General features: G+C 67.9%; 10 protein-coding genes across 10 annotated transcripts; 2 read left to right on the top strand and 8 right to left on the bottom strand.

Moving 5' to 3' along the window:
* Nucleotides 1-80: 80 nt before the first annotated feature.
* Nucleotides 81-1,863, bottom strand: EMIHUDRAFT_109702 (hypothetical protein; the record flags this gene model as incomplete). Its single annotated transcript, XM_005790053.1, has 6 exons — nucleotides 81-152; nucleotides 225-392; nucleotides 471-522; nucleotides 692-867; nucleotides 916-1,023; nucleotides 1,447-1,863. The coding sequence occupies 6 exons, from the start codon at nucleotides 1,861-1,863 to the stop codon at nucleotides 81-83; spliced, it is 993 nt and encodes a 330-aa protein (XP_005790110.1).
* A 954-nt stretch (nucleotides 1,864-2,817) lies between these two features.
* Nucleotides 2,818-4,908, top strand: EMIHUDRAFT_225261 (hypothetical protein; the record flags this gene model as incomplete). The annotated part of the gene is made up of 4 exons (XM_005790052.1): nucleotides 2,818-3,342; nucleotides 3,471-3,809; nucleotides 3,939-4,475; nucleotides 4,603-4,908. 4 exons carry the CDS (start codon nucleotides 2,818-2,820, stop codon nucleotides 4,906-4,908), a joined length of 1,707 nt encoding a protein of 568 aa, XP_005790109.1.
* Nucleotides 4,909-5,941: 1,033 nt separating this feature from the next.
* On the bottom strand, nucleotides 5,942-6,952 carry EMIHUDRAFT_225260 (hypothetical protein; the record flags this gene model as incomplete). The annotated part of the gene is made up of 1 exon (XM_005790051.1): nucleotides 5,942-6,952. The coding sequence occupies one exon, from the start codon at nucleotides 6,950-6,952 to the stop codon at nucleotides 5,942-5,944; it is 1,011 nt and encodes a 336-aa protein (XP_005790108.1).
* A 2,032-nt stretch (nucleotides 6,953-8,984) lies between these two features.
* Nucleotides 8,985-9,716, bottom strand: EMIHUDRAFT_225258 (hypothetical protein; the record flags this gene model as incomplete). Its single annotated transcript, XM_005790050.1, has 2 exons — nucleotides 8,985-9,632; nucleotides 9,711-9,716. 2 exons carry the CDS (start codon nucleotides 9,714-9,716, stop codon nucleotides 8,985-8,987), a joined length of 654 nt encoding a protein of 217 aa, XP_005790107.1.
* Nucleotides 9,717-10,037: 321 nt separating this feature from the next.
* FKB-1 (FKBP type peptidylprolyl isomerase) lies at nucleotides 10,038-12,064 on the top strand. The gene is made up of 7 exons (XM_005790049.1): nucleotides 10,038-10,234; nucleotides 10,369-10,555; nucleotides 10,623-10,660; nucleotides 10,735-10,821; nucleotides 11,053-11,100; nucleotides 11,427-11,501; nucleotides 11,678-12,064. Exons 1-7 carry the CDS (start codon nucleotides 10,094-10,096, stop codon nucleotides 11,714-11,716), a joined length of 615 nt encoding a protein of 204 aa, XP_005790106.1. The 5' UTR covers nucleotides 10,038-10,093; the 3' UTR covers nucleotides 11,717-12,064.
* A 504-nt stretch (nucleotides 12,065-12,568) lies between these two features.
* EMIHUDRAFT_423201 (hypothetical protein) lies at nucleotides 12,569-14,334 on the bottom strand (the record flags this gene model as incomplete). The annotated part of the gene is made up of 6 exons (XM_005790048.1): nucleotides 12,569-12,837; nucleotides 13,011-13,087; nucleotides 13,129-13,241; nucleotides 13,501-13,644; nucleotides 13,707-13,777; nucleotides 13,851-14,334. 6 exons carry the CDS (start codon nucleotides 14,332-14,334, stop codon nucleotides 12,569-12,571), a joined length of 1,158 nt encoding a protein of 385 aa, XP_005790105.1.
* Nucleotides 14,335-14,502: 168 nt separating this feature from the next.
* On the bottom strand, nucleotides 14,503-19,077 carry EMIHUDRAFT_440322 (hypothetical protein). The gene is made up of 11 exons (XM_005790047.1): nucleotides 19,019-19,077; nucleotides 18,665-18,879; nucleotides 18,564-18,595; nucleotides 18,117-18,382; nucleotides 17,791-18,010; nucleotides 17,554-17,711; nucleotides 17,409-17,483; nucleotides 16,829-17,269; nucleotides 15,873-16,671; nucleotides 15,285-15,806; nucleotides 14,503-15,215 (listed from the first exon to the last, which is right to left on the bottom strand). The coding sequence occupies exons 1-11, from the start codon at nucleotides 19,064-19,066 to the stop codon at nucleotides 14,674-14,676; spliced, it is 3,318 nt and encodes a 1,105-aa protein (XP_005790104.1). The 5' UTR covers nucleotides 19,067-19,077; the 3' UTR covers nucleotides 14,503-14,673.
* A 401-nt stretch (nucleotides 19,078-19,478) lies between these two features.
* EMIHUDRAFT_429077 (ATP-binding cassette transporter) lies at nucleotides 19,479-21,945 on the bottom strand (the record flags this gene model as incomplete). Its single annotated transcript, XM_005790046.1, has 7 exons — nucleotides 21,746-21,945; nucleotides 21,178-21,615; nucleotides 21,009-21,103; nucleotides 20,682-20,918; nucleotides 20,541-20,618; nucleotides 20,426-20,477; nucleotides 19,479-20,347 (listed from the first exon to the last, which is right to left on the bottom strand). Coding segments are annotated over exons 1-7 (1,938 nt in total), but the record flags the coding sequence as incomplete, so codon positions are not given.
* Nucleotides 21,946-22,565: 620 nt separating this feature from the next.
* Nucleotides 22,566-23,685, bottom strand: EMIHUDRAFT_362024 (hypothetical protein; the record flags this gene model as incomplete). The annotated part of the gene is made up of 2 exons (XM_005790045.1): nucleotides 23,584-23,685; nucleotides 22,566-23,559 (listed from the first exon to the last, which is right to left on the bottom strand). A coding segment is annotated over exon 2 (223 nt), but the record flags the coding sequence as incomplete, so codon positions are not given.
* A 164-nt stretch (nucleotides 23,686-23,849) lies between these two features.
* EMIHUDRAFT_362023 (hypothetical protein) lies at nucleotides 23,850-25,231 on the bottom strand. Its single transcript, XM_005790044.1, has 5 exons — nucleotides 25,184-25,231; nucleotides 24,943-25,100; nucleotides 24,721-24,794; nucleotides 24,573-24,586; nucleotides 23,850-24,339 (listed from the first exon to the last, which is right to left on the bottom strand). Exons 2-5 carry the CDS (start codon nucleotides 25,074-25,076, stop codon nucleotides 23,860-23,862), a joined length of 702 nt encoding a protein of 233 aa, XP_005790101.1. The 5' UTR covers nucleotides 25,077-25,100; nucleotides 25,184-25,231; the 3' UTR covers nucleotides 23,850-23,859.
* Between the last annotated feature and the right edge of the window lie 264 nt (nucleotides 25,232-25,495).

Raw genomic sequence — 25,495 nt, 5'->3', positions numbered from 1 at the left:
CCTCGAGCGAGCACGTGCGCAAGCATGCGCTCCTGCGTCCTGGCTCCTCGCCTCCTCCGCACCCCCCCCGCCCCCGCCCCTCACGCCTTGGCCATCACGTTGCGGAGCGTGAACTCCTGGCTCACGCTCGGCTCGAGCGGGAAGACGCCAACCTGTCCGCAGGCGGGAGGGGCAAGTGGAGGCGCGCGCGCTCGCAGGGCGCGGACCGGACGGCGGGCGCCCACCCTCCACCCCTCCAGCTCGACGGGCAGGTCCTGCCCGATCCTCCGCTTCCCAAGCGGCGAGAGCGCGCCCTTGTCGAGCGCGTCCGAAAAGTCGACGCGCGCCTTCCCGCCGATGCCCGCGTACGCCGAGCTCGCGCCGCCCGTCCCCCCGCCGAGCTCCTCGTACGCCTGTGAGCGATCGCGGACCCGTCACGGACGCGCCGCGGACGCGTCGCGCCGCCGCGCTGCCTCGCACGCCTGCTGCACGCGGATCATCCGCTCGTTTGCCGCCGCCGCCCCCTCCTCATCGCCGACGAAGCTACAGCCGTCGGGCCAACCGCGGGTGACCGCGCACTCTCGGCGAGGCCTCTCTCTCGGCGGGCGGCTGCGTCTCCCTCCGCCCTCGCCTCCCCCCCTCTTCCCTCCCTCCCTCTCCCCGCCCTTCCGCTCTCGCCCCTGCCCATCCCTTCTCTCGGCCCTCCTCGCACCGGTCGGGGTGCAGCTCCATCATCAGCTTGCGGTGCCGCCGCTTCACCTCCGCCGCGTCCGCCCCCGCGCCCACCCCCAGCGCCTCCAGCGCCTCCGCCCTGCGGTCGCCGCGCGAGAAGAGCCCCTCGTACACGTGCGAGTTGTACGAGTCGATTGGCTCGTACGCGTACTCCACCTGCTCACCGAGCGCGAGGGATGAGGAGGCGCGGCCCCCACGCCGCACCGTCCTCTCTCGCGCGCGTCGCTCCACCGACGTGCGCGGCGCCTTGCGCAGCACCGTCACCGACTGGCAGCCCGCCTCGAGGATCTCCTTGCACGAGGCGCCAACCGCCTGACAGGAGAGGCCCGATGGAGAACAGGGCCGGGAGGGGAGGGAGGGGACCTCCTTGCCCACGGCGGACTGCGGACGGCACCGCATGGGCTCTCCTCTCTCCAAGTGCTGTCGCCGCCGCTGCTGCCGCCGGCGCGGCTGTCGCCGGCGCTGCTGCCGCCGGCGCTGCTGTCGCGGCGCTGCTGTCGCCGCCGCCGCTCCTCTCTCTCGGCTGGCGCTGGCGCTGAAGCCATCGCTGCCATTGTGGGTGCTGGCGCTGGTGCCGCAATTTGTGGTGGTGGTCCAGGAGGTGGTATAGGAGGCGGCGCTGGTGGCAGCGTGGGTGGCGGCGCCAAGCGGTGCAGAGTGCAAATGCGCCTGCGGCAGCAGCTGGCGCGTGTCGGCGCGGTTGCTCGACTTGAGGTTCATGATGCAGACGGGGACCCAGTCCGAGAAGGCATCCGCCGCCTCGCTCGCACAGTCGGCCGTCAGCCGTACCGTCACCACATACTCTGTCACGGAATAGTCGTCGGCCGGGTCCACGGGTGTGTCGTCGGCGTCGTCGTCGTCATCGCTCACCGTGGCGCGGAGATCCTTCTTGATCTCGTCGTAGAGCTCCATCGACTTCTTGAGTAGCTCGGCCGGCGTCGGAGCCGGCGCCGCCACATCCGCAGCCTTTTGTCCAAAGCCGCCGCCGCCGCCGCCGCCCGCCGCCGGACTTTTCTTGCCGCCTTTTCGCTTGGCTTTGGCCGCGAGCGCCGTCACCGGTGCATGGCGGGTGTGCGGGCTGGGCGCGTGGTGCGGCGCAAGCAGGGTGGGAGCCCAGGATAGCGCCGCGGAGGCTACGACAGCCGCCAGCATCGTGGCCGGGCCAGATCTGCGAAGGGTCAGAGAAATTTTTCCCTAGGGCCGAGGAGAGCGATGAGTAGAGGATGAAACAGCAGGAGAGAGACCGAGGACGAGAGTGGGAAGAACGTGAGGTGGCATGAAGGTCGCTGCGAGAATTGGTGAGAAACTGCGAGGAGAGATAGGAAGTGGTAGACGCCCGAGGGTGGGCGACGGCTAGCACCACACTTCTCCCCTTGAAATCCCTGTGTGGTGGCGGCGTGCCGTCCTCCCATCCCTCCTTTGGAATCAGCCGCGCGCGGAGGCGTCCAAGCCCCGGGGACCGTGCTGGGGTCTTGCTTGAAGACGTTGCGTCCGTAGAGGGGAGTGGCTCCTTCCAATAACATGACTGTGGCAGGGGCGCGGTTAGGGTCCTCACCAACCGAAAGTGCTGAGTACTGGGAGAAGATCGGGCAGCGAGACAGGTCGTGCACCTCCGAGATAGGTCCTCCGGGGCGGCTCACACGTTCTCGTACACCGCGCATCCACATCGATACGCCTCGCCACATATATTTTTTGTAACAGTTATGAGGCACTTGTTTTGCATGTTTTGCTCTCGTGCAACCCACGCTGGTAGTGTCGCTCCGCCGTTCGATTTCGGGCGAGTGGCTGCCAGTTCGAGCCGCCTCTGGCTGCTCAACGCGCGTGTGTCCGAGTGGTCTAAGGAGCGCGACTCAAGTTCGCGTAGCGAAAGCTGCATGGGTTCGAACCCCATCGCGCGCATTTTTCCCCCCGACGCAAGCTCACCATTGTCTTCGCCACTGTCTCCCTTTTCACACAAAAACACAACCTCAGATCCTCAGTCCCAACTCCCCAGCTGTGTAAATCAAGGATAACAGACAGAGTCAACACAATAGTCAGACATGGGCTGGGTTCACCCACACTCCAGGGCCCGGCACGAATTCTCTTCCGTGGAGCCGTGTGTGAGAAATGGCTGCGGCCATCATACTCTCAAAGCTCGCGGTCGCATACACATTCCTCCCGTACGGCGGTGGACCGCCGCCAAAGAGAGGCGAGGCCGATGGCTCTCGCGAAGCGCAGCTGCAAGCGCTGGGGGTGGCTGTGGACGCCGGGCCCTTTCGCTCTCGGCGCGAGGCGACTCACCTCCTGCGGCGATGGCTGGAGCAATACTGGGAGTGCAAGAAGCTCGACAGTGGCGACAACTCGTGCTTCGAGTTTGGTGGCTGCCATCGGCGTTGCTGGTGGCGAGGCGCGACCCCAGAGCTCGTCTTCCAGCTGGAAGAGCTGGGTGCGGCGGCGGCGCCTCCGGACGACCAGCCGTTGGCCTACTTGCGCGCTCGAGCTGCGGCGGATTGCTTGCGAGCAGCACGCCTGCACCACCGCGAGGTCCTGCGACTGCGCGGCATCGTCGTCTCTCTCGATGCGTCGCATCACTACTGCGCGCTGCGGCCGGCGGCGCCACGCGTGCACAGTCTCGGCGTGCGAGCGAGCGCCGTGAGGCTGCGACAGCAGCAGCTGCCGGAGCGGCGGGCCGCCGGGCGGGCGACGCCACGCGCCAGCACGCGAGCGAGCCTCGCGCCGGTGCCGCTCGCGCCCTTTCGCCTCGACGCGGCACGCGGCAGGTGGCATTGTACCCGCTGCCCGCCGTCTATCTGCCCGGCTCGCAGTGCGTGGTGCGCAACATCGAGGCGCGGAACATCGCCATGTGCAGGGAGCGCGCCGAGTTTGTCGCCGCTCGCGTCTCCGCCGACCGGGCGAGCTGCGCAAGCGTGGGCGCGCTGCTGAGGATTGACGACGTGCGACCCGCGCCGCGCGACTACTCAGGCCGCGTGCTCGCCGAAGGCGCGTCGGAAAACGAGCGAGGGGTGCTCGAGGTCCGGTGTTCCGTGGTCGGGCGCGTGCGAGTTGTCGCGTGCGCAAACCTCGAGGCGTGGCGAAAGCCGCAGCGGGACGAGTACCTGGTGGCGGACGTCGCGCCGTACGAGGACGACGGCGAGGGCGAGGCGAAGGCGGCGGCGGTAGAGGCGGCGGCGGCGGCGGCGGCATTAGAGGCGGCGGCTGTGGAGGCGGCGGCAGGCGCCGCAGAGCAGGAGGTTTGGTGGATGGGCGCGGCGGCCGCGAGTGACGTTGCGGACGCCATCTACCAGCTGATCGATGCTCTGCTGGCGACCGACGGCTTGAGCGGCGCGGCGGGCGCGAAAGACATTGACGCGTTGGTCGGCTCGCTCGAGCGTGCGGCGGCGCTGGCCGAGGAGGCCGACTGGTGGGGCGCGCTCGAGCTGTGGCAGGCGCACTGCGCCACGCGGCAGGCCGGCGCGGCGGCGGCACACCGCGCCGAGCGCGACGAGCTGCTCATCGACGCAAAGTTGCGCCAGGGCGGCGCTCTCCAGATCCCGGTGCGCGAGGAGACGCTCGAGCAGGCCGACCGGGCCAGGCTCGCTGACCTGGACGCGCGCGCGGCGGACGCCATCGCTCAGACGGGCGTCGACGACGCTTCCGCCTTTCAGGCGTGCCTCGAGGCGCGCACCCCGGCGGAGCGCGCCGCCATCCTCCTCGCACGGCGTCCAGAGGGAGGCCGAGCGATTGGCGCGGAGGGCGGCGCTCGAGCGCGCGCTGGGCGCGTAGTGGTGACACGAGTTTTGCGATACGTTATAAATCTCTGTACAAAGGGCTCGAATCGCGAGGCGCAGGCGTGGGCCGCCGTGGGGCGCGGACATTTTCACATTTCAGTGTGCGTACTTTTAGCTTGTAGAGGGAGCGGACCGTGAGTTGAGGAAATCGGAGGACGCGACCCACTTCGCCACAGACGGTCCCGCGCCTCGCCGCTATGACGGGGACACACCCCGCACCATCCGCTGTGTCCCCGTCTTTGTCCGGAGTGAAAAGTCCAACGCGCTCGTCGGTGACGGCTTCCTCCAACCTGCGCCGCGCTCGGCGAACCTCGACAGCGCTTTCGGTGGCATGCAGCTCTTTGCGCCTGAAGCCTTGAGAGCAGCTCCTCTGCTGCTCACACGCTCTGCACAGTTGGCACAGCCTACTGTGCGGCTGCCGCAGCTGTGACAGCGATGGGCTCGCCCTCACTGGCCCTCAGTCACTTGTGCTGCGGCATGTGTGAGCGACACTGCTCGGCGACTGCCGGCACACTGTGAGACCATGGGTGTGAGGTAAAACCACGCTACCAGCGCTTGGTCACATCAGCCCCGAGGTCAGATCCTTCTCCTCTGTTGATGGTAACACTTGTCTACTCGCTGGAGCCGAGCAGGAGGGCCCGGCGCACAACCCCTGGTCAACTCACGGTCCACACCCCGTACTGGGAGAAAAGGGAGGGCGGGTTGTGTTCTCTAGGCCCCTAAGCCCTATGTGCTCTTACGTACATTCCCCTGGAGGAGGAGGCTGCTGACGGGGTTTGCGCGATGAGAAGCATTATTTCAACAGATCTCGACGAGAGTGGGCGGGCAGTCCCCGTGGCTGCAGTCGCGCTTCCGAGCCGACTCCGCCCCTCTCCACCCGGCCATTCCAACGGCCAGGCCGCTCGCTTAAGGCTGATTGGCTAGACGAGCGGCCTACCTCCAACGGGACAGTCTGGCAACGCGTGGATCCGGCCCGCCTCGGCGGGTTACGGTTTAGCGCGACGACCGGGGGAGCTGGACGGAGCTCTGATCGCCGTACTCACCGGGACGCTGCCTGGTGAGGTGACGGTGGGAGGGCACCCCCCCAGACAGCCCCTCCCGACGGGGACGCCATCACCCTCGCCCAGGGATCTACAATGCTGTCTTAAGGTCCGACAGGTTCGGCACCGGGCACCGCCTCGGTATACAAAATGCGCCTGCGGGCGGACCCTCACAGATCACAGATCACAGATCTCGACAACACCGATTCACCGCGCCCCTCTCAGCTCTCTGGCAGAGCGGCTCTACCTCTGGGTAGAGCTGTTCCTCATTCAGACACATGCTGTTCCTCAGCGCACAGCATGGCACGTACACAGAGGTTATACACAGCTCCGAGGGGCGATCAAGGATCATGGCTTCAGTACGGGCCCTGAGCTGCTTCGCGTCCTGTCTAAGAGCGGCGTCGCATCCTCGTTCTCCCTTTCCTATGGCGGGGACGCGCCTTCCCTCGTTGACGACGCCTCCTCAGACGCAGCCACAACATGCTCGCCCATGATCCACCATCGTCCTCTATCCTCTGGCAGCATGTTGATATCGTTTTCGCACGGCACAAAGCCATGTTCTCCCACCAGAACCGACGTCAGCACGATGCGGTCCTCCCTCCCTGACAGCGTGTGCCCTCCCCCACGATGCCAATAGTCAAGACGATAGAGCGTCACTGACCCTTCAGGCAACGGCAGCTTCACATTCGGCCCACTGGCATCCGCGGGCAACACCTCCAGAGCGCCCTGCGCGGCTTCCGTGTCCGTGAGTGAGATCTGCACCGCAGCGACCCGCTTGTCAGCAAAGAACGTGTCAACGTGCCAATCCTGCGCGACACTACCCGCCCGTGTGCGCAGCACAGCGAGCTCCCCCACCAGCTGTCGCGAGCTCTGCAGCGCGTCTGCCAAGAATGGTGAAAGCACCTGCGCAACAGACTGCAATACTCCGTGGGACTCATCGACCGCCAGGTAAACCCACTGACGAAGCGAGCCCTTGTCGCCAGCTGCTCGGTATCCAGCAGCGTAGTTGCGCCTCGAGCCATCGAGCAGCGCGGCACGCGCACGGTCACGCAAGGCGCGCACCATCGAGGCGTTTAGCATAGAAGGAAAGGCCACGACTCCCTGCCCTTGCCACAACTCGACGGCATGTTGCACCCAACCCGGAGACGAAGTATCGGCACTCAGCTGCGCCACCGTTTGCGCAGCATCTTGCCTCCTTGCTCCGGGGCTGGCGATTGCGTCGCTCTCTTCTAGTCGCACCAGGCGCGAGCGGGCATCCTCACACGCGGACGGGAGCCGGAGAGCGGCGGCGTAAGCCTCGCGCGCTGCGGCCGTCATACCTTGCACTTGGAGACCATCGCCCGCCTGCACGTGATATCGGCAATCCCTGATTGCACCATGCTGCTCGAGCAGGTCCAACATGCGCGGCTGACCGGCGTACGCTGCCAAATGCATCGCAACCTGTCCATTGAGCGGATGGACCTCGACCACCGACGCACGTGCTTCGTCACGGCTATTCAGCAGCACGCGCACCAGCTCGAGAGATCGAGCGGCATCCTCAGGCCCCACCGACGAGCGATAGAGAGCCAGGTCCAGCGGCGACAGGGAAGAGTCCGCGGTGCGGGAGAATGTGGCGCCAGCTGTCAGCAGCACACGGGATACCTGCACCCATCCGTACGAAGCCGCAAAGTGCAACGCGGTCCGCCCTGTTGGGTCCTTCGCGTCCACCGATGCGCCGCCGTCCAGCAGCGCGCGAACCACCTGCGCCTGGCCGTTGTAAGCCGCAAAGTGCAACGCGGCCCGCCCTTCATGGTTCTTCGCGTCCACCGATGCGCCGCCATCCAGCAGCGCGCGAACCACCTCCGCGTGGCCGTTGTAAGAAGCGACGAGCAGCGCGGTCCGCCCGTCATGGTTCGTTGCTTCCACGGAGGCGCCGCCAGCCAGCAGCACGCGAACCACTTCCGCGTGGCCGCCGGCAGCAGCGACGAGCAGCGCGGTCCATCCTGTGTGCTCCTTCGCGTCAACCAACGCGCCGCCATCCAGCAGCGTTCCCGCCACCTGCGCGTGTCCGTTGAGTGCCGCGACGTGCAGGGCCGTGAGGCCGCGTGCGTCGCGTGCATCTGTCGGCGCGCGTGCCGCTTCTGTCGCGTCCATCACCGCGCCGCCTGCCGGGAGCACTTCCACGCGCTCGTGCATGGGAGCATCGAATGCGCCTGACCAGCAATGCTGGCTTCCCGGGCACGCACCGCATTCGTCGCGGTAGCCCAGAGCGTAATCGCACGAGTTCTGACAGAACGCTTCGCAGCGAGCTGGGAAGTCAACACGCGCCACCACGAGGGACAGCGGCAGCAGCCTCGCCGCCGACATTTGCGTAAAACATCGCGCCTTGTTTGGTAGAACATTTTCGTTGTGGTACTCTCTGAGAAAATGGGAGAGGGAGGCGCGCTTTCTAGGCACTTGAGCACTTGAGCACTGGATAGGGTCGATTCCGCGTGGTACGGGACCCCTCGATCGTCTCGCCCTCCCTCACTGGTGTGTTCATTGGGTGGGGTCCTAACAAACACGGTACAGGATCGAGGTGCACGCTGCCAGAGCAGTGTCGTCCCCCCTCTCCATCATCTCACAGTGAGACGTCGGCGGCGATGGCGGTCGAGATGGCGGTGTGACCGGATCGAGCTACAAGAGGAGCTTTCTAGGCCCTTAGGGGGCCTGTAGGGGGCCTACCACTCAGCGCAGTCGGAGTGGACGCCGCCGCCCCCCGTGAACGAATCTTCGGAGGGAGGATGGGGGGGCAGTAATCAATCATAAATCACTCACTTCACTGCCGCGCTCACTGTTGAGGCACGCCGCCACCACACGTTGCACAAGGGATTTTACGGAAAGGAGTGCGCGAGAGCATTCAATAGCCGCAACGGGCGAGACTTGGGCTTGTGAGCGAATATGGACGCCCCGGCAGTGATTGCCCCGGGCAGCGATGCAGCTCTTTCACCGAACCAACACATGCAACAACGTACTACTGTGCGACAGATTCCGTAGGACAGATTCTCACGCCGTCGCGGGCAACAGACAAAATAAGAATGTTAACATTGAGAATGAGGAGGAGGTGCATTTCCTGCCGTTCACGCGTGGGCGCGTCTCTCCGCAAACGCGAAACGGTCTCACGAGCGCGTCGTCAGTGTTTAGTCTTTACACTTTAGTTAAAACTTTAGAGCGTTCGTTTACGACTCCGGTCGTTTGTGCTGTCCCGCAGGGCGCAGGCTTTGGCGATGGCCGCCTCCGCGTTGGCTTGCTGTCACAGAGCAGCATATTGTAGAAAAGTTCTCTAGTATTAGCGACCACCCTTTTTATCTTCTCGCTAATACTCCTCTCTTGCCGATTTCTGTCCATCTACTGTGACAGGGGCTGAACAGAGCGAGGTATCTGGAAGGAGAGGCATCTGGTTAGCGGGTCCTCGTTGACGGGCGACGGGACTGGAGCGCAGCTTCGATCACGGCGCCAGGTTGTCGGCGTCGACTCCGATCCTGCCGTCAAGCGACGGGTCAGCCGCGTCGGCAACCTCGGTGCACGGCCCGTGCCGCGTGCACCAGCGCTCGCGCCACCTGTCGTTCGGTCGGCCTGAGACCACGACCTCGCCAGCCGGCGCGAGCACGCCGGAGATCCACGGCACCCGCTCCGGCATCGGGCCGGGCCACACCGCCAACGACACGGCAAACGGCCAGCTCCGACGCGGCGCGGCGCGCATCTCTGGCGGGAAGGCTGCGTGACCCTCGAACGGATCCTTTGGACGGGTGGGCGCCTCGGCCTGCTGCTTTAGCCAGCACTCGCCCCGGCGGTGCACGTGGATGTCAAATGCAAAGCACTGCTCCTCGGGGCAAAAGGACCACAGGTTGCAGCCGGGAGCACGGCCGCACGCGCGACCCCACCACTCGGCACCCGCGTTGCCCCTCCCGCAGGCCGCCGCGTGCGCCTGGCACGCCCTGCAGCACTCGGCCGCGCTGGAGAGCCGCAGGTTTGCGCCCCAGACGACGGCCCTGTCGCCGGCGTAGCCCGCGTGATCGCGTGCGTGGCAGGTCGGGTCGGACGGCAGCGTCGCGTTGCGGCTGCCGCGCAGCCTCCGCCGCCGCGCCGCCGTGGCCTGTGGAACGAGCGCCAGGAGGGTAGCCGCGAGGAGCGCCGAGCGGAGAAAAGAGCCCATCCTGCGTCCAGCTCTCACGATCATGCGGTCGTTCGGCTCACTGCAAAGCCAAAGAGCAAAGCGCGACCAACGCGAAAAATAGAAAAAGAAAACCGGGGCGATCGCTCCTTGGGGTTCTTCCGTCCTCCCATCCCTCCCTTGGGTCGTCCATTTTCTTTCTTTCTTTCGGGTCGATGTTTTCTTTCTTTCTTTCCTACGACAAGCGACAGCGTCTCGGGGCATGACCGTTAAGGGTGGAGGGGCCCGTCCGCGGAAGTAGGCGGCGCGGGCACTCACCATCGAAAAATGACTTTCGCCGTGGCGATAAAGAAGAAAAAACCGACCCTCACACAAAGTGGCGACCGTCGGTGAAGCCGGCGCTCCGCCTCTCCCTGTGCGTCACAGATAAATCGAGGCTCCGCATGCTGCTCGCCTGCAGTCTCCTCGCGTCCGGCGCCGCCGCCGCCGTGACTGAGCTCAAGGTCGAAGTCTATGACGGCCCAAAGGAGTGCGAGGATGCGGACAAGCTCAAGAAGGGCGAGCACGTATCCATGCATTACACGGTGCGGCGCAAGCCACGACATCGCAGCCCCTAGGAGAGAGCGAGAGCACGCTGACCGCGATCCCGCACCGCATTTGTGCGTTCGAGACATATGCCGCTGCCGCTCGCCACCACTCACAATCTCCCGCGCAACAGGGCACCATCGACAAGGACAGCGCGGCGGGCACGCCGGGCAAGCAGTTCGACTCGTCGCGTGGCCGCGGCAAGACGTTCGACTTCCAGCTGGGCGCCGGCCGCGTGATCCAGGGCTGGGATAAGGGTCTTGAGGGGCTCTGCGTGGGCGCCAAGGCGGTGCTCACGATCCCGCCCGACATGGGCTACGGTGCTCTGCCTTCTCGCCGGCACCGTGTTTGAGCAGCGCCGCTTCACACTTGCAAGCTGCTGGACAGGCGCGCGCGGCGCGGGCGGCGACATTCCGGGAGGAGCGGTCAGCTTTGACGCGGAAGTGGCGAGCCATTCGGACGAGGCCACCCGAGATCACCCGAGATCGGCCGAGGTTAGGCGCTCAGCTTCGACGTGGAGGTGGTGAGTCACTCAGACGAGGGGCCGCCCGAGCCAAACCTCTTCAAGGACCTCGATACCGACAAGGTCGCTCCGAGACACCTCCACCCTCCGAGACACTTCCGAGACACCTCCGAGACACTGCCGAGGCACCTCCGAGACATTGCGGAGACGCTTCCTCCCTCAACGAGAGACAGACTGAGACTACCTCAACACGCCGAGCGAGCGAACCACAGAGGCGCTGCTCCGCCGCCGGCCGCGCGCCTCACCCGAACCTTGTCGAAGCGTTCTCGAGCCTTCTCGGAGCCGTGCCCGCAGGACGCCAAGCTGACCAAGGAGGAGGTGCTTGCCTTCTTCAAGCAGCAGGCAGGACACGCCCTTCCCGATAACACCTCCGCCACACCTCCGAGTCACCTCCGCCACACCTCCGACGCACCTTCCGACACATTCCGACGCACCTCCGACGCACCTTCACACGCACCTCCCGACTCACCCTCTCGAGACACTTCTCGAGACACTTCTCGAGACGCGCCCGAGGCACCCCCGAGACGTCGACTCCTCGCGACGAGACGAGCTGCCGCGCCTCGCCCATCGCAGCGCCGAGAGCCGGAAGCGGCCCTCTGCCCCAGCCGCAGCCTCGGAGAGCGGTGGCTGGAGACCCAGACCCCGCGCCGCCCGCCGCCCCTCTGCAGGGCAAGGAAGAGCTGCCCGAGGGCCTGTGGGAGAAGGAGGACAAGGACAAGGACGGCTTCATCTCCTGGGAGGAGGCCACCGTCGCCGTCTCCGCCCTCGCCCCCGCCCCCCTAGCCCGCCGCCTCCCAGCCCGCCGCCTGATGTCTGGGTGATGTCCCAGCCCGCCGCCCAGCCGCCGCCCAGCCTGCCGACGCCGAGCCCGCCACCACCCTCACCACCGCCGCCCTGGCCTCCTCCCCCGTCGCCGCAGTTCGGCGGCCCAAAGGGCAAGAGCAAGGACGAGCTCTGAGGGGCTCTGCTAGCGAGGACGGTGTGTGTTTGGTCCGGACTCCTCGTTCAGAGGCTCTATGAGGGAGGCGTCGCGCCGCCGCGCCCGGTGAGAGCCGCGTGGACGGTCGAGGGGAGTACGCAGGTCCGGAAGCAGGGGGACTGCCGTGTGTGCTGTCAGCCAGGGAGCTGTTGTGAGGCAGCTGGGATCGAGCCTGCGGGCGGTGGCCCGCGCGCCTTGCCATGCCGTCCGTCCGCCTGCACTGCGGCGCCGCGCGAGCCCGCGGGCGTGAGGCTGCATGCGTATCTCGACCGGCGCACCGGCAGAACAACTTTATTGAGGCCACCCGAAAGACGGCAATAAACGGAGAGTGTCGCAGCGAGGGGAGAGGGCTGTCACCGACTCACAGCTGAAGCGACGTGTGCGGAGCGAGAGAGCGCGAGAACCCCGCGCGGCGATAGAATAATTCCGCACACGTGTAACTCTATCCACCCTGTAACCTACCTCTTCCTGCACGTACTCAATCTCCGCATCTCGTCAGACCCGCAAGGCCGATACGGTCTCGCTCCGTACATGTTGTACGTGTTGTTGTAGTCCACGGTTCATGCTCTGCCGGGACAACGCGGCGCGGTACCGAGCCGCACGCCTCCAGGCGACGGACACCGTAAAACCTCCCTCCCAAGCATGCTCGCCGCGCCCCCCTCACCGCCGGCCCCCTCACTGCCGCCCCCGCGCCTGGCCGAGGCTCTTCAGCCGCGCGTCGAGACCTTGCGCGGCGGGCTGCGAAGACGTCGCCGGGGGCGGGCGGCTGGCGAGGGAGGCTGACTGGGATGCGCCGCCGCCTTTGTGCAGCGTGGCGGCCGCCTGTTTGTTTCAGGGCAGGGCAGGGCAGGGCAAGTCCAGGTTAGGGTGAGGTCGAGGTTCAGGTTTCAGGTTTCTGCTTTCCCACTCCGGGTGTGACTGTGAGCGCGCGGTGCGTGCGGCCTGGTCGACCCACGCCCGGTGGTCTGCCAGCATGCTCGCGTACTCCTTGCTGCTCGGGCTGACGGGCAGCCAGAACGCGCGCGCCGCGTCGCCGCCCGCAGTGAGCTGCAGCCGCGCCGCCGCCCCGGTCGCATGGAAGTGGAAGGCCTGTGACGAGACTGGAGCCGAGGTGCGGCCGAGGGGCGGCCGAGGTGCGGCCGAGGTGCGGCCGAGGTGCAGACGCGCGGGAGGCGGAGCGCGCCGTCGTCTCCATCCTGGAGAGCGCGGGGAAGGAAGGGGTGGGGGAGGGGAGGGGTCTGCGGCGGGGGGAGAGCTCACGAGAGTGCGGCACGCTCGAGTGCGGCACGCTCTTGCGGTGTGGCGGCTGGGTGGCGGCGGGCTGGGTGGCGGCGGGCTGGGTGGAGGCGGCTTTGGGTGGAGGCACGAGGGCACAGCGGCGGGCGGCTCACCAAGCGTTGTCCGTGTTGCGCGGGTCGTCGACGTAGCCGCGGTACACGACCTTTCCGCCGCCGCCTCCCGCAAAGAGCTGGTCGAGCAGCCGTGTCACCTCGGAGCGCTGCGCCTGGGAGGTTCGCGGGCATGCGGCGGCCAGAGGTACGAGATGGATGGAGATCGATGGATGATGAAGGTGGTGCGGGGACGGGAGGCGGCGGTCCTTCGCGAGTGCAGCGCAGTGGCGCGGGAGAAGCGGTGGCGATAGAGGGGTACAGAGGGTGGTGGTGGTACGGGGTGCTCAGAGGGCTGTGTTGGGCGATCAGAGGGGGGGCGCTGGGTGCTCAGAGAGTGGCGGCGGTCGAGGTGCACTCGGATCGGGTGTGCACTCTGGCGGCGCGGGCCTCGCTCGGCAGATTGAGCACTTCCTCCGCAAACTCGCGCCGCACCGTCGCCGAGACGATCTCGCCCGCATCCACCATGCCGCCCGGCAGGGCGATGACGCCGTTATCCGAGCGGACGATGGCGGCGACCTGCAGCCGGCCGCTCGCCGGTGACATAATGGTGATGAGTAGGATAGCACAATCCGGGTGACGGCAGTGGCCTGCAGCCGGCCGCTCGCCGGGTCGAAGCGTGTGACGATCGGGTCGGCGGCGTGGTTGGCGCCTGCAGGACACGCCACGTGGTCATGCGGACGGGGCAAGGGCGGGTGCACCGGCTTGGCGGCGAGCTCGGACACCCCACTTGCCGAGGTAGCCGCGCTGGCTCATCCCCGTCCGGCCGCGAGGGTTGAGGGGCTGCTGATGGCCGTCAAAGGCGATCGGGCCTTCGTACGACGCGCGGCACGGCCAGTCGACGCTCGTCGGATCCACGGGGTCTGCCCAGCCGCCTGGCTTCACCGTGCTGTCGTTTGCGAGCACGTGCGGCGCCGTGAACGTCGTTGGCGAGTAGTCGGGCCACTTCACCGCCCACGGCACCTTCTCGTCGGCCACGACGGCCCGGGCGGGGTAGAATGGGAAGGCAGAGCGGGCCTGCGTGTGCGGCCGCGACCCTGAGCTCGATTTAGGCTCGCTGATAGCGAGCTTCTCTGCTTTCTGCTGGAGTTGCTTCTTTGCTTCCGCCTCCTCCAGCCGCTTCTCCTCTTGCTCGCGGTGGTTCCGGAGCCGCGCCTCTGTCTGCACGTCGTGCCGGGACTCAGACCGCGATTTGCTGCGGCGGAACATAGTCACGGGCGAGGCTGCCCAACCAACACCGTGGAAAAAGAAATCATGCGCCCGGCACGCTGCCAGCAATGTATCAAAAGAGCGCACTTCTCTCAGCAGCGACCAGCGCCTCTCACATACATACACAACAACAAACAATCTTCTCACGCCTCACGCGTCACGGGGAAAACATGAAAATTGAGTTTTACATACTAATTCAACAGCTGCGGGTGTGGATCCTCAGCACTCTCAACCTCTGTGAGATTGTGACTGCACCAGACAACACAGCGCGTGGGCCATACTGTACAACGTCGACACCTCTCTCACGGTAACGCCCTCGGCCCTCGGGCTCGGCCCTCCTCACGCGGCGGCGCTTCCCGACGCGCGCAAGGCCGCCTTGCTCGCCATGAGTAGGAAGATCTGCTCTAGGGTGCACTGCGTGACGGAAGCCTCTTGCACCGGCAGCGACTCGCGCAGCGCCACCAGCGCGCCAAACAGCTCCGAGAGCGGCGTGCCGGCCTGCGGCACGGTGAGCGACAAATTGGGCGGCTCCACCTCCGCCACCTCGACGCCGTCAAACTGGCGGCGCAGCGCGGCGAGCACTCGCTCGACGGCCGCCTCCGCCTGCTCGGGCTGCAGCCGGAGGTCGAGCTTGTACCCCTGCCCGTACCGCGACTTGAGCGCCTGCAGGGAGCCGACGCAGCGCAGCCGCCCCTCGACTATGACCCCGATGCGGCCGCACAACGCCTCGCACTCCTCCATCGAGTGCGAGGTGAGCACGGTGCATGCGTCCGCGGTGCGCCGCTTGATGGCCGCCCAGAGGAACCGCTTCGAGGCGGCGTCCATCCCCGACGACGGCTCGTCGAGCAGCACGAGGGACGGCGCGCCCACGAGCGCGATGCCTAGTCTCGGGTGATCTCGGGTGATCTCGTGGAATCTCGGCAAACCAGGCGCAAACGCGAGCGCGACGCCGACGCAGAGCTTGCGCTTGTTGCCGCCAGAGTACTGGCCCGCCGGCTTGTCGCCAAACTTAGCGAGGTCGAGGTCCTGCAGCAGCGCCTCCGCCTCCGCCTCGATGGCCGCGGGCGGCACGCCCTTGATGCGCGCGTACATGCGCAGCGTCTCGCGCCCCGTCATCAGCCCCTCGAGCGCGTCGTGCTGAGGGCAGTAGCCGACGCGCCGCCGGATGGACGCCTGGTCGCGCCGCACGGACAAGCCGTCGAGGGCCGCGTCGCCCGAGCTCGGCGCCACCGCGCCGGTGAGCATCGCAAAGGTCGTCGACTTGCCTGCGCCGTTCGTGCCGAGGAAGCCGAAGCACTCGCCCGTGCGGATGCGCAGCGACAGGTCGGCGACCGCAACCTTTGGCCCGAACACCTTTCGCAGGCTGCGCAGCACGAGCTTTGCCCCGTCAGCCCGAGCCGCGGCCCCCTCCCCGCCCGCCGCGCCCGCGGCCACGGCGGCCCGCTCCGCGAGGACCGACTCGTCCTCGAGCCCTGCAGGAAGGTTCCGAGAAGGTTCGGGGAAGGCTCCAGGAACCGACTCGTGCACGAGCCGCGCGCCGCTGCGGCCGCCGCCACCGGCCGGCGCGGCGCCGCCCTGCCCAGCGGCAGCGCCGCTCTGCCCGGTTGAGGCGCCGCTCTGCCCGGTGGCGGCGGCCGGTGCCCGGGGACGCCGGAGGCGCGCGGCCAGCGCAGGGAGGAGCGGCGCGGCCTCGTTGTACTGCAGCGCGAGGGTGGCGCACCCAAAGACGAGCCCCTCGGCGAGGAGGGCGAGGAGCGGCGCGCCGAGCTGGTCCGAGGCGAGCAGGTTCTGCTCGTGCCCCTCTCCGACGAGCGCGCGGGTGGCGTCGCGCATGGCGAGCGTGTAAAAGGCGTCGCCGAGGCAAAAGGCGGGGAAGAGGCGGTAGAGGGGCTGCAGCTGCTCGTTGGCGTCTGCGGTCGAGTCGATGAAGGAGAGGATGAAGTTGGCGATGACGAGGCCGAAGCCCGACACAAAGTGGAAGGCGATGAGCGCAATCAGCCCGGACGAGGGCGACGAGAAGAAGAAGGAGGAGGCGGAGGCGAAGGGCACCGCGGCGAACCCAAACAGGCCGAGCGACAGCGCGGTGGCGCCGAGCACCTCCGCTGAGCCCGCGAACGCCTTTGCGGCCGCCGGCACGACGCCGCGCGCCACGCACAGCACGGCGAGGGTGGCGAGGAGGACGGCGGCGTAGAGGGCCGCGTCCCAGAGCCAGGAGGAGACCCAGTAGGCGACGGGGCCGACGCCAGAGACGAACTGCATCTGCTTGGAGCCCGACTCTCGCTCGCGCAGCAGCGGCGTGACGAAGAGGGCGCCCACAAAAGCGAAGGGGACGAGGACCTGGCGAGCGGCGAGTCGGGATCGCGAGGCGTGGTGGGTAGCTTCCGGGGCAAGAGGCAGCAGAGTGGGGCGAAGGCCACGGCGTGGCGAACAGCGACGAGGAGGGCCGACTGCGGACCGTAACTACTGCGCACTACTGGACGCTAATTCATCGGACCATGATCGAGGCAAAGACGGCGATGATGGCAGAGAGCGTCGCCTCCTGCCGCTTCGAGTACGGCAGCGCCGACGCCGAGGCGCTCAGCCGCGAGCCGCCCGCCGTCGCGTTGGCGAGCAGGCTGTCGTACGCGGTGGCGATCAGCGCCGGCAGCGCGTGCGTCGAGGTCGAGTTGAAGAGGGCGAAGAGGAGGCGGTCCGCGGAGCCGGCCGCGCGAAGCCCGCGCGCGAGCGGCTGCGCGTGCGGAGGCAGCGCGCTCGCCGCCCGGCGCGAGAGCAGGCGCGCCGTCGCGAGTGCGGCCGGCCTGGTCACCTCCGGGTGCGCGGCGAGGAAGGAGGAGACGTTGCGCGCCGCGGCGGCGCCGCTCGAGCAAGCGAGCCCGCCGCCGTCCTCGACGTCCCACCCGTCGGAAGAGAGGGTCGGCGGCAGCGCCGGGTCCACCTGCTCGGGGGGCAAGCCGGATCTCGGCCAAATCTCGGCCCGATCTCGGCCCGATCTCGGCCAAATCTCGGCCAAATCTCGGCCAATTCTCGGCCAATTCTCGGCCAAATCTCGGCCAAATCTCGGCTACGACCTCCGCCTGCTCGGGCACGAGCAGCCGCACGCCGTGCTCGCCGACGAGGCCGTGCCGCCCGAGCGTGTCCGCGAAGACGGCCTACAGGGAGCGGACTCCTTTCCCCCGCCGGTCTTTCTGTCTCCTGCCCTGGCGGGCACGCGAGGGCTGCCGACGGGACGAGGCGGAGAGGAGGGCCGGGGCTGGTGAGGCGCGCGGATGCGCCGAGCAGCAGCAGCGCGAAGAGGACGAGCCACACGGGACAGCAGAGCGAGCAGCAGGTGGTGAGCAGGTCGCGCCGCGCGGTGAGAGCGCGCTTGGCGAGCAAGCCTGTCCGCAGTCGAGTATGCACTCTGAGTGCAACCGGCGACGAGCTCAAGCGGCCGAGAGTGCGATGAGCTGCAGACACCGCGGACGACGGACGCCGAGCTTGCCCCCGCCTCGCTCGGCTCACTCGAGGGAGGGGGAGGAGGAGGGGCTCGAGAGTCGGCGGTAGAGCCCGCCGAGATGCGCCGCAGCAGTCCGCCCGCCTCCTCGGCCGCCCGCCTCCGCCTCGCCGACCCGCTGGAGAGGCGGCCGTCCGAAGAGGTGGAGAGGCGCAGCGCGACCGCGTCCGCCGCGGAGCCCGCCTGCACGGGCTTGGACACGGCTCAGGGAAAGCGTCCGCGGCGATATCTCGGCTTTCCCTCGGCTTTCCCTCGGCTATCCCTCTGCTCCGTCTCGGCTACATCTCGCCTCGATCATCTCGGACGCCTCCTCCGCCGTCTCGAACGAGTCGTCGCCGGCGGACGAGGGCGGCGCCGACGAGGCAGGGGGCGTCGGGGATGCCACCGATCGGCTCACCGCCGACGGGGCGGGGGAGGCCGGGGCGGGGGAGGCCGGGGCGGGGTCCCCGTCCGAGGTGAGGGCGAGCGAGGTGCCCGACTGGATCTGGCGCAGCCGCGCGAGGTCGCGCTCGTTGATCTGGAGGAAGACGTCCTCGAGCGTGGTGCACGTCACGCCTACCCGCGGGCACGCCTTGGCTGGCCCTCGGCCTTGGCCGGCCCTCGGCCTTGGCTGGCCCTCGGCCTACCTCCGGCCCGCGAGCCTCGCGGCGCGCGCCTCGCCGAGGTCGGCCACACCGAGCGATATATCTCGGCTGTACCTCGGCCGCATCTCGGCTGTATCTCGGCTAGATCTCGCCGAGGTCGGCCACGCCGAGCGACGAGCGAGACGCCTACCGCAAGCTCCGAGAGGGGTCCGACAAGCCTCTTCGGAGACAGCTCGGTGACGCCGAGCGAGACTCCTCGACGGCGGCGAAGGCGGCGCGCAGCGGTGGCAGCGCGGCGCCGGGCAGTCGGAACGAGGCCGAGTCCGCGGAGAGCGAAGATAGCTCCGCGCCGGCTACCTCCTTCTTGAGCACCTCGAGCAGCCTGGCTGGGTCGAGGCGCACCGCGCCGCCGCCGCCGTCCGGCGCCGCCTTGGTCACGCTGAGGGTGTGGCCGACGCCGTAGTGCGCCTTTGAGGAAGGGGGGTGAGACTGGTGCCGAGACAGAGCCGAGATACAGCCATAGCCGAGACGGAGCCGAGACAGAGCCGAGACAGAGCCGAGACAGAGCCGAGGCCAAGACAGAGCCGAGGTGCAGCGCGGATTGCGCCTTGAGGAAGAGGGGCGAGCCGACGCAGCGCAGCCGCCCCTCCGCCATGATCGCGATCCGGTCGGCGAGCATCTCCGCCTAGAGGACGGCTCCTGGACATGTCCTGGACGGCTCCTGGACATGTCCTGGACGGCTCCTGGACATGGAGCAGCTCCGCCGGGCCGTCTTAGTGTCTGGGAGGTGCCTCGGAGGTGCCTCGGAGGTGCCTCGGAGGTGCCTCGGAGGTGCCTCGGAGGTGCCTCGGAGGTGCCTCGGAGGTGCCTCGGAGGTGCCTCGGAGGTGCCTCGGAGGTGCCTCGGAGGTGCCTCGCAGGTGCCTCGGAGGTGCCTCGGAGGTGCCTCGGAGGTGCCTCGGAGGTGCCTCGGAGGTGCCTCGGAGGAGTCTAGGAGGAGTCTAGGAGGAGTCTAGGACGTGTCTAGGAGCGCATCGCCTCGTCGAGGAAGTGCGTCGTCAGCACGACCGTCCGGCCCTGCCGCTGCTCGCGCAGCAGCGCCCAGATGGCGCGGCGAGAGTGCGGGTCCATGCCCGAGGTCGGCTCGTCGAGGAAGAGGGTGCGAGAGCCGCCGAGCAGCGCGACGGCGAGGCACAGCTTGCGCTTCTGGCCGCCGGAGAGCGCCCCCGCCCGCACGCTGGCCCGCTCCTGCAGCCCGACCCGCTGCAGGGCGCGCGCGACCTCGGCGGCGAGGTCGCCGCCGCTCAGCCCTCGCAGCCGGCCGAAGAGCGTGAGGTGCTGCGTCGGCGAGAGCTCCTCCCAGATGGTGTTCACCTGCTGGCAGACGCCGATCGACGTGCGGATGGCGCGCAGCTCGGCCGAGAGCGAGCGGCCGTCGATGGTCGCGTCGCCGGCGGTGGGCGGGACCAGCCCAGTCAGCATCGAGATGGTGGTCGTCTTGCCGGCGCCGTTGGAGCCGAGCAGGCAGGTGATGGCGTCGGGCGGAAGCTGCAGCGAGAGCCCCTCCACCGCCACGCCGCGCGGGTACTCCTTGCGCAGCGAGCGCACCACCACGCCGCGGTCGGAGAGCGGCGCGGCGAGCGGCTCAACCACCGGCGCGTCGTCGCGCGCCTCGGCGGCCGTGTGCGAGCCGCTCGCGGCGGCGGCGGCGGCTCGCGCGCGCGGGCGGCGGAATGCGTCGAGGCAGAAGAGGGGGCTCCGCGCGGTGCCCACGCCGTTCGCGAGGACGGCGTCGAGGTAGTAGGCGAGGGCGAGGTAGAGGAGCGTGTCGAGCGCGAGAAAGGCGAGCGAGGCGGAGAGGGGGAAGGGGCCCTCGTGCACGCTGCCCCACGTCACGCCCTGCTGCGACCCCTCGTACTGCGCCATCTGCGACGCGCCTGCGGACAACACGTCGCGGACGCGTCATGGACACGTCCCGGCGAGGCGCCTCCTGCAGGCGCCCGTCTGCGACGCGCCGAGGTAGAAGGCCATCGCGGGCAGCAGCGACGCGAGCGCCTTGGCGCCGACCTGACCGTCGGACAGCTGTGAATGGCGTCTCTGCACACGAGCAGCTGTGAATAGGTCTCTCACCTGCCCGTCGGACAGCTCGCCGCCCTCGAGGAAGAAGGAGTAGAGCTGCGACGAGAGGAAGTAGAGCAGAGGGCCAACCTATTCACAGCTGCAGGTGTGAAGAAGGAGTAGAGCTGCGACGAGAGGAAGCAGAGGGCCAACCAGCGCGGCGAGGCGCGCGTTCGAGAAGAGCGGCGCCATCGCCAGCGCGAAGGCGAGCGTGGCGAGCCCGAACAGGAGAAAGAGCAGCAGGACGAGCGCGCCGTCCGAGTGCGTGTAGCAGGAGAGGCCGATCTCGGCGGCGCAGACGGCGGAGATGAGGAGGAAGGCGGCGGCGGAGGTTGCGAGCAGGGAGGTGTAGTAGGCGGGTGGCGCCGTGCCCATGATCAGGAGCTGCTCCTACAGCCTCGAGCCATCTGGGGTGATCTCGGGTGATCTCGCGCGCAGCCCCGGTCGCAGGGCCAGGCAGAAGGGAGGGGGCGTGGGCTCCTTGAGCCGCTGCTCTCGCTCGAGGACGACTGAGCGGAGGAGCGAGGAGAGGGGGACGAGGAGCGAAAAGATGGCGAGGATCCCGATCAGGTTGCCTAATTCACTATCAATGAACTGTTAATGAACTGTTAATGGACTGTTAATTGGGCGAGGATCCCGATCAGGTTGCCCGCAAAGTCAAAGAACACGGAGTGCTGGTACGCCGGCACCGGGAAGGGGACCCCGTACGCCGAGGGCGGCCGCAGCGCGCCGCCCGTCTCGCGCGCGAGGATCGCGTCGTTGAGCGCGTGCTGCAGCGAGAGGAAGCCGGACGAGTAGTACGGCTCGAACCGGCGCGAGCGGCCGGTGGCGAAGCGGTCAAAGAGGCGCCGCGTCGAGGGCACGTTGCTCGCGTTGAAGCGCAGAGTGTAGCTCCAGTTGCCGCCGCCGCCTCCGCCATCCCCGCCGCCTCCGCCGCCCAGCTCTGAACCTCCGCCGCCCAGCTCTGAACCTCCGCTGCCCAGCTCTGAAAAGACGACTGCCGCCCAGATGGTGTCGCCCTCGTAGGCGCGCGAGTCGAGCTCTGCCTCGGAGTCGAGATAGCGAGGCACGACGGGGGCGGGCATGCCTGCGAGGGTGTGCGGCCGGCCTCAGGGAAGGCACCACCCCCTTTGGTCGGGCGCACACCGGTGTCGGGCAGAGAGGCGAGAGGAGGGGAGGAGGGGGCGCTGCTGCTGCTGCGAAGGGGCGAAGCACGCCTCGCATGAGGCCGAGCGGCCTCGCCGCGGCGGCGAACTCGAGCTGTGCCGTGTGCACGCGCGCAAGCAGCGCCTCCACGAGCGTGCGGACAGCAGGCGAGTCAGGCACGACGACAAACTGCTCAAGCGTGCAGTTGTGACGGCACCGCCGCACCGGCTGTCCCGCCATACTCGCGCTGTGGCGGTAGGGCGGGAAGCGGAGGCCGCCGGTGAAGTTGGTCTTGCCGGAGGCGTAGAGCAGGTACAGCCAGAGCGGCGGCACCCACCCAGGCGCAGAGAGGTTCGAGAAGAGCGCCGGCGTGGGCAGGCCGCCGGTCGGGATGGACGCGCCGGAGAGGAGCCAGCTCGGGAGGAGGAGCGAGCCGAGCGCGTCGACCGGGCCGCGCGGCGCGAAGTCTTGCGCCTCCACCTTGTCCACGGTCGCGGCTGCCACGCCGATCACCATCAGTGAGCAGAGCAGCGCCGGCAGCAGCAGCTCGCAGATGGTCGTGCGCCATTTCGCTCGCTTGAGAGGCAAGTCCTTGCAGGCCACGAGGGCCCACGCCTGCGCGGCGGCGCTCGTCGGGCGGTGCTCGCCCTCGAGGAGGCGACGGTCCATGCAGACGCGGCCGGCAACCCCAGCAAAGTCGGCGAAGCGCTGCTCGAAATTCTTTTTCTCCAAGTTTTCTTGGGTGTTGATTGCTTGCGCGCCGCGCGCGCGTTCGCGTTGTTGGCTAACTCTTACCCTTCATAGGGTAGAGTTACGGGTCTATGCACTGAGAGAATGTGAGACGCCGTCGGTCAACCCGTCATGCGGCAGGTGGCTTGCTTTGGCTCGCCGCCACCGCGGTGGCTCACCAAGGACTTTTCAGCGTGCTGCGTCATCACCGCGCGGCGCGCAAGCCACGCCTCACCCGGGCAAAAAGAACGACCGCGCGCCGCCGCCGCCCGCCTCGCCGCGCCGCGCCGCCCCGCGCCTCGCCTCGCCTTGCAGCAGCGCATGCGCACACGCACCCACGCGCCCGCGCTCGCTCCGCGAGAGCGAAGCAACCCTCCAAGCGAGTTCCGAACCGGGAGCCAAAAGGTCCCGGCTCGAACCGCGAACCGGTTCGACCACCGCCGCTGGCGGTTCTTGCAAAGGCATCAAAGGCAGTGCTTGATATAACGTAAAATAGTGCGAGCGCGCGAGATACTCACCCGACCCACCGTGCCCTCGCGAAAAAGATCTCGCGCCGCGCGCGCTCGCACACGCCGCCCGAGAGCACTCCCACCCCCGCCGCCTCGCAAGCTCACAGGTTGATTTGAGGAGAAGCAGCTGGGGGAGGTCAAAGCGGGAGAAGGCGGCACGGCGGCGGCGGCGCGGCCCCCCCCCATCCCCACGCCTCCGGGTCGTGCGTACCGCCTCCGGGCGCGAGTGTCCCCCCAGCGTCTGCTCTGGCAGTCGCTCCGGTAATCAGGCCGAGAGTACCAGGGAGGAGGGGAGAAGAGCCCAGGGTGGGGAGAGGAGAAGAGCCCAGGGAGGGGGGAGGAGAAGAGCCCAAGACGGCCTCCCTCTCCCTCCCCTCCCACCGGGCCTCCCTCTCCCTCTCCTCCCACCGGGCCTCCCTCTCCCCCTCCTCCCGCCAAGCACCGACAGTCTCGAGGGGCCAGCCGCTGGAAGGGGCAAGCCAGCGGCACGAGGGCTTCAGCCACACAGCTACCATGGGAACGCGACCCACACAAAGCACCAAAGTTAGGCATACCCCCCGGCGCAGTGTCCCCCGCTATGTGTCGCCGTTTGTCGGGGCACGCTATCCTGTGTAGTCAGGGCAAGTGGGGGCGGGGTGGACAGCCCATCGTCTTTACGTTGGGACCTCTCTGCCCAGTCCGGGGAGGTGCGTCGAACCTTCCATCACCCTGTCGGAAGCGGCGTGCCGGTGGAGGCACGTCCGGGTTTTGGAAGTAAAGATATATTACTTTTTTTTACGGGTCTATGCACTATGGGGTTAGGCTTTGATCCGCACATGCACATGCACATGCACATGCACATGCACATGTACATGTAGCTTTAGGGTTAGGTGCCGGTTCGAAGAAGCAGAAAGAATACACACATTATCTAGAAGAGTCGGCCCACATACTTCGACCACACCACACACTCACAAATCAGTCACATCATCATGCGTACTCGACACGCGTACTGCGGGAATCCCAATAGAATTATGTCCTCGATTGGCCGCATGGAAAGCTCCTTTCGGCATGGAGATCCCGGAACACCCCTTGCAAACGCGCTCGCCGGCCCGCCTCCGCCGTAGCTGGCTGGCGGAGAACGCGCCCTTTGGCAGCCGGCACGAGCAGCTCCTGCACTGCTGGACGCCCTCGCTGCCGCTCGAACCGCCGCTCGAACCGCCGCTCGTCGCGGCACCCTGCGTCGACGGCACCGCGGTGGCGGCGGCGGGGCCAGGGCGGAGGGGCCCGTCGGCGTCGCCGCCGCCGTCGCCGTCGCCGTCGGAGTGCGCGGCGGAGGGTCGTTCCGAGAGGCGGAGCGGGAGGGAGGGGTGGTTGGCGAGGGGCGAGCCCTTGAGGAGTGGCCAGAGGTCGGCGTGCGCTCGCAGCGTCTCGAGGAGTGCGTGGTGCGCCTGCTCGCAGCGGTCTGTCTTTGCTCACGGCGCGTCTCGAGGTGTGTGCGTGTGGTGCACTCGAGATGGGGGGTGGGGGGTGGGGGTGGCTGGGGGGGGGGGCGGAGCTACGGCCCTCGCGCGGTGAGTGAGAGGAGAGGAATGGTTGTCGTCCAGGACGCTTGCTAGAAGGCCAGGGCTTGCTAGAAGGCCAGGGTGTGTGTGGCCGTGCTCGGCATCTCCGGGTGGCGCGCCGCGCGCGCGATCCCTCCAAAGTCGACGCGCGGCTCGCCTGTTCACAGCTGCTACTGTTCACAGCTGTCTACGATTCATCCCTCCAAAGTCGACGCGCGGCTCGCCTGTTCACAGCTGCTACTGTTCACAGCTGTCTACGATTCATCCCTCCAAAGTCGACGCGCGGCTCGCCCTGCGGCAGCCTCGCGGCCGGGCCGACGGAGGGGTCGTCGAGCAGCACGCTGAGCACGGAGGGAGCAAGGAGCGGTGAGGGCGGCTGGTGGTGAGGGGTGGTGGTGAGGGGTGGGGTGGTGAGGGGTGGAGTGAGGGGTGGTGTGAGGGGTGAGAGCGTGGTGAGGGGTGCGGTATAGTGGCGGCAGCGGCGCGCACCGGACGCACGCGAGGACGCCCTTAGCAGCGAGGGAGGGCTTGTAGCCCCCCTCGAGCGCGAAGACCACCCGCCCACCCGCCAGCGACCGCAACCGCGCCGCCATCCCCGCGAACCCACCCGCGGTGAGGTCCATCCCGCCCACCCTGTCGCCTCCCGCCTGGAGGGGAGGAGGGAGGGAGAGAAGAGTCAGGGAGAGATCCCGCCCCCGCCCCCCGGCTCGTCCGCCAGGTCGCCGCCCGCCGCGTCGAAGCCGGCCGAGACGAGGACGAGCTGCGGATCGAAGGCTCGCGCCTACTCTCGGGCCAATCTCGGCCCAATCTCGGGTGAGCTCGCGGAGGAGACGAGGAGGATGGAAGGGCGCGTGCGATCGGCAGCAGCAGCGCGTCGAACGCGGCCAAGTACTCGGCATCCCCCATCCCCTCGCGCCTACAGGGGAGGCTCCGAGCCGGCTCCGAGAAGGCTCAGCCGGGTGCGGGGGGCCTCACCCCCTCGCGCCGGAAGGGCACGTTGACGGTTCGGCCTGCTAGTTTAACTCGGGTTAGTAAGCTAAAA

Source organism: Emiliania huxleyi (genome assembly GCF_000372725.1).
Source record: "Emiliania huxleyi CCMP1516 chromosome Unknown EMIHUscaffold_123, whole genome shotgun sequence".
Classification (NCBI taxonomy): domain Eukaryota; phylum Haptophyta; order Isochrysidales; family Noelaerhabdaceae; genus Emiliania; species Emiliania huxleyi.
This window is presented reverse-complemented; position numbering and strand designations above follow the sequence as displayed.

Excerpts from the sequence above, each read along its gene's own strand:
- FKB-1 (XM_005790049.1), top strand. The coding sequence starts at position 10,094 with ATGCTGCTCGCCTGCAGTCTCCTCGCGTCCGGCGCCGCCGCCGCCGTG. Across the intron at positions 10,235-10,368 it reads ACGTATCCATGCATTACACG|GGCACCATCGACAAGGACAG; the intron begins GTGCGGCGCAAG and ends CCCGCGCAACAG. Across the intron at positions 11,101-11,426 it reads TTGCCTTCTTCAAGCAGCAG|GGCAAGGAAGAGCTGCCCGA; the intron begins GCAGGACACGCC and ends GCCCCTCTGCAG.
- EMIHUDRAFT_440322 (XM_005790047.1), bottom strand. The coding sequence starts at position 19,066 with ATGGCGGAGGGGCGGCTGCGCTGCGTCGGCTCGCCCCTCTTCCTCAAG. Across the intron at positions 18,011-18,116 it reads AGGCGTCCGAGATGATCGAG|GCGGGCTCCGCGGCGGACGC; the intron begins GCGAGATGTAGC and ends AAGCCCGTGCAG. Across the intron at positions 16,672-16,828 it reads CCGTCTTTGCCTCGATCATG|GTCCTCGTCCCCTTCGCTTT; the intron begins GTCCGATGAATT and ends GCCGCTCGCCAG.
- EMIHUDRAFT_362023 (XM_005790044.1), bottom strand. The coding sequence starts at position 25,076 with ATGGACCTCACCGCGGGTGGGTTCGCGGGGATGGCGGCGCGGTTGCGG. Across the intron at positions 24,795-24,942 it reads GGCGTCCTCGCGTGCGTCCG|CGTGCTGCTCGACGACCCCT; the intron begins GTGCGCGCCGCT and ends CTCCGTGCTCAG.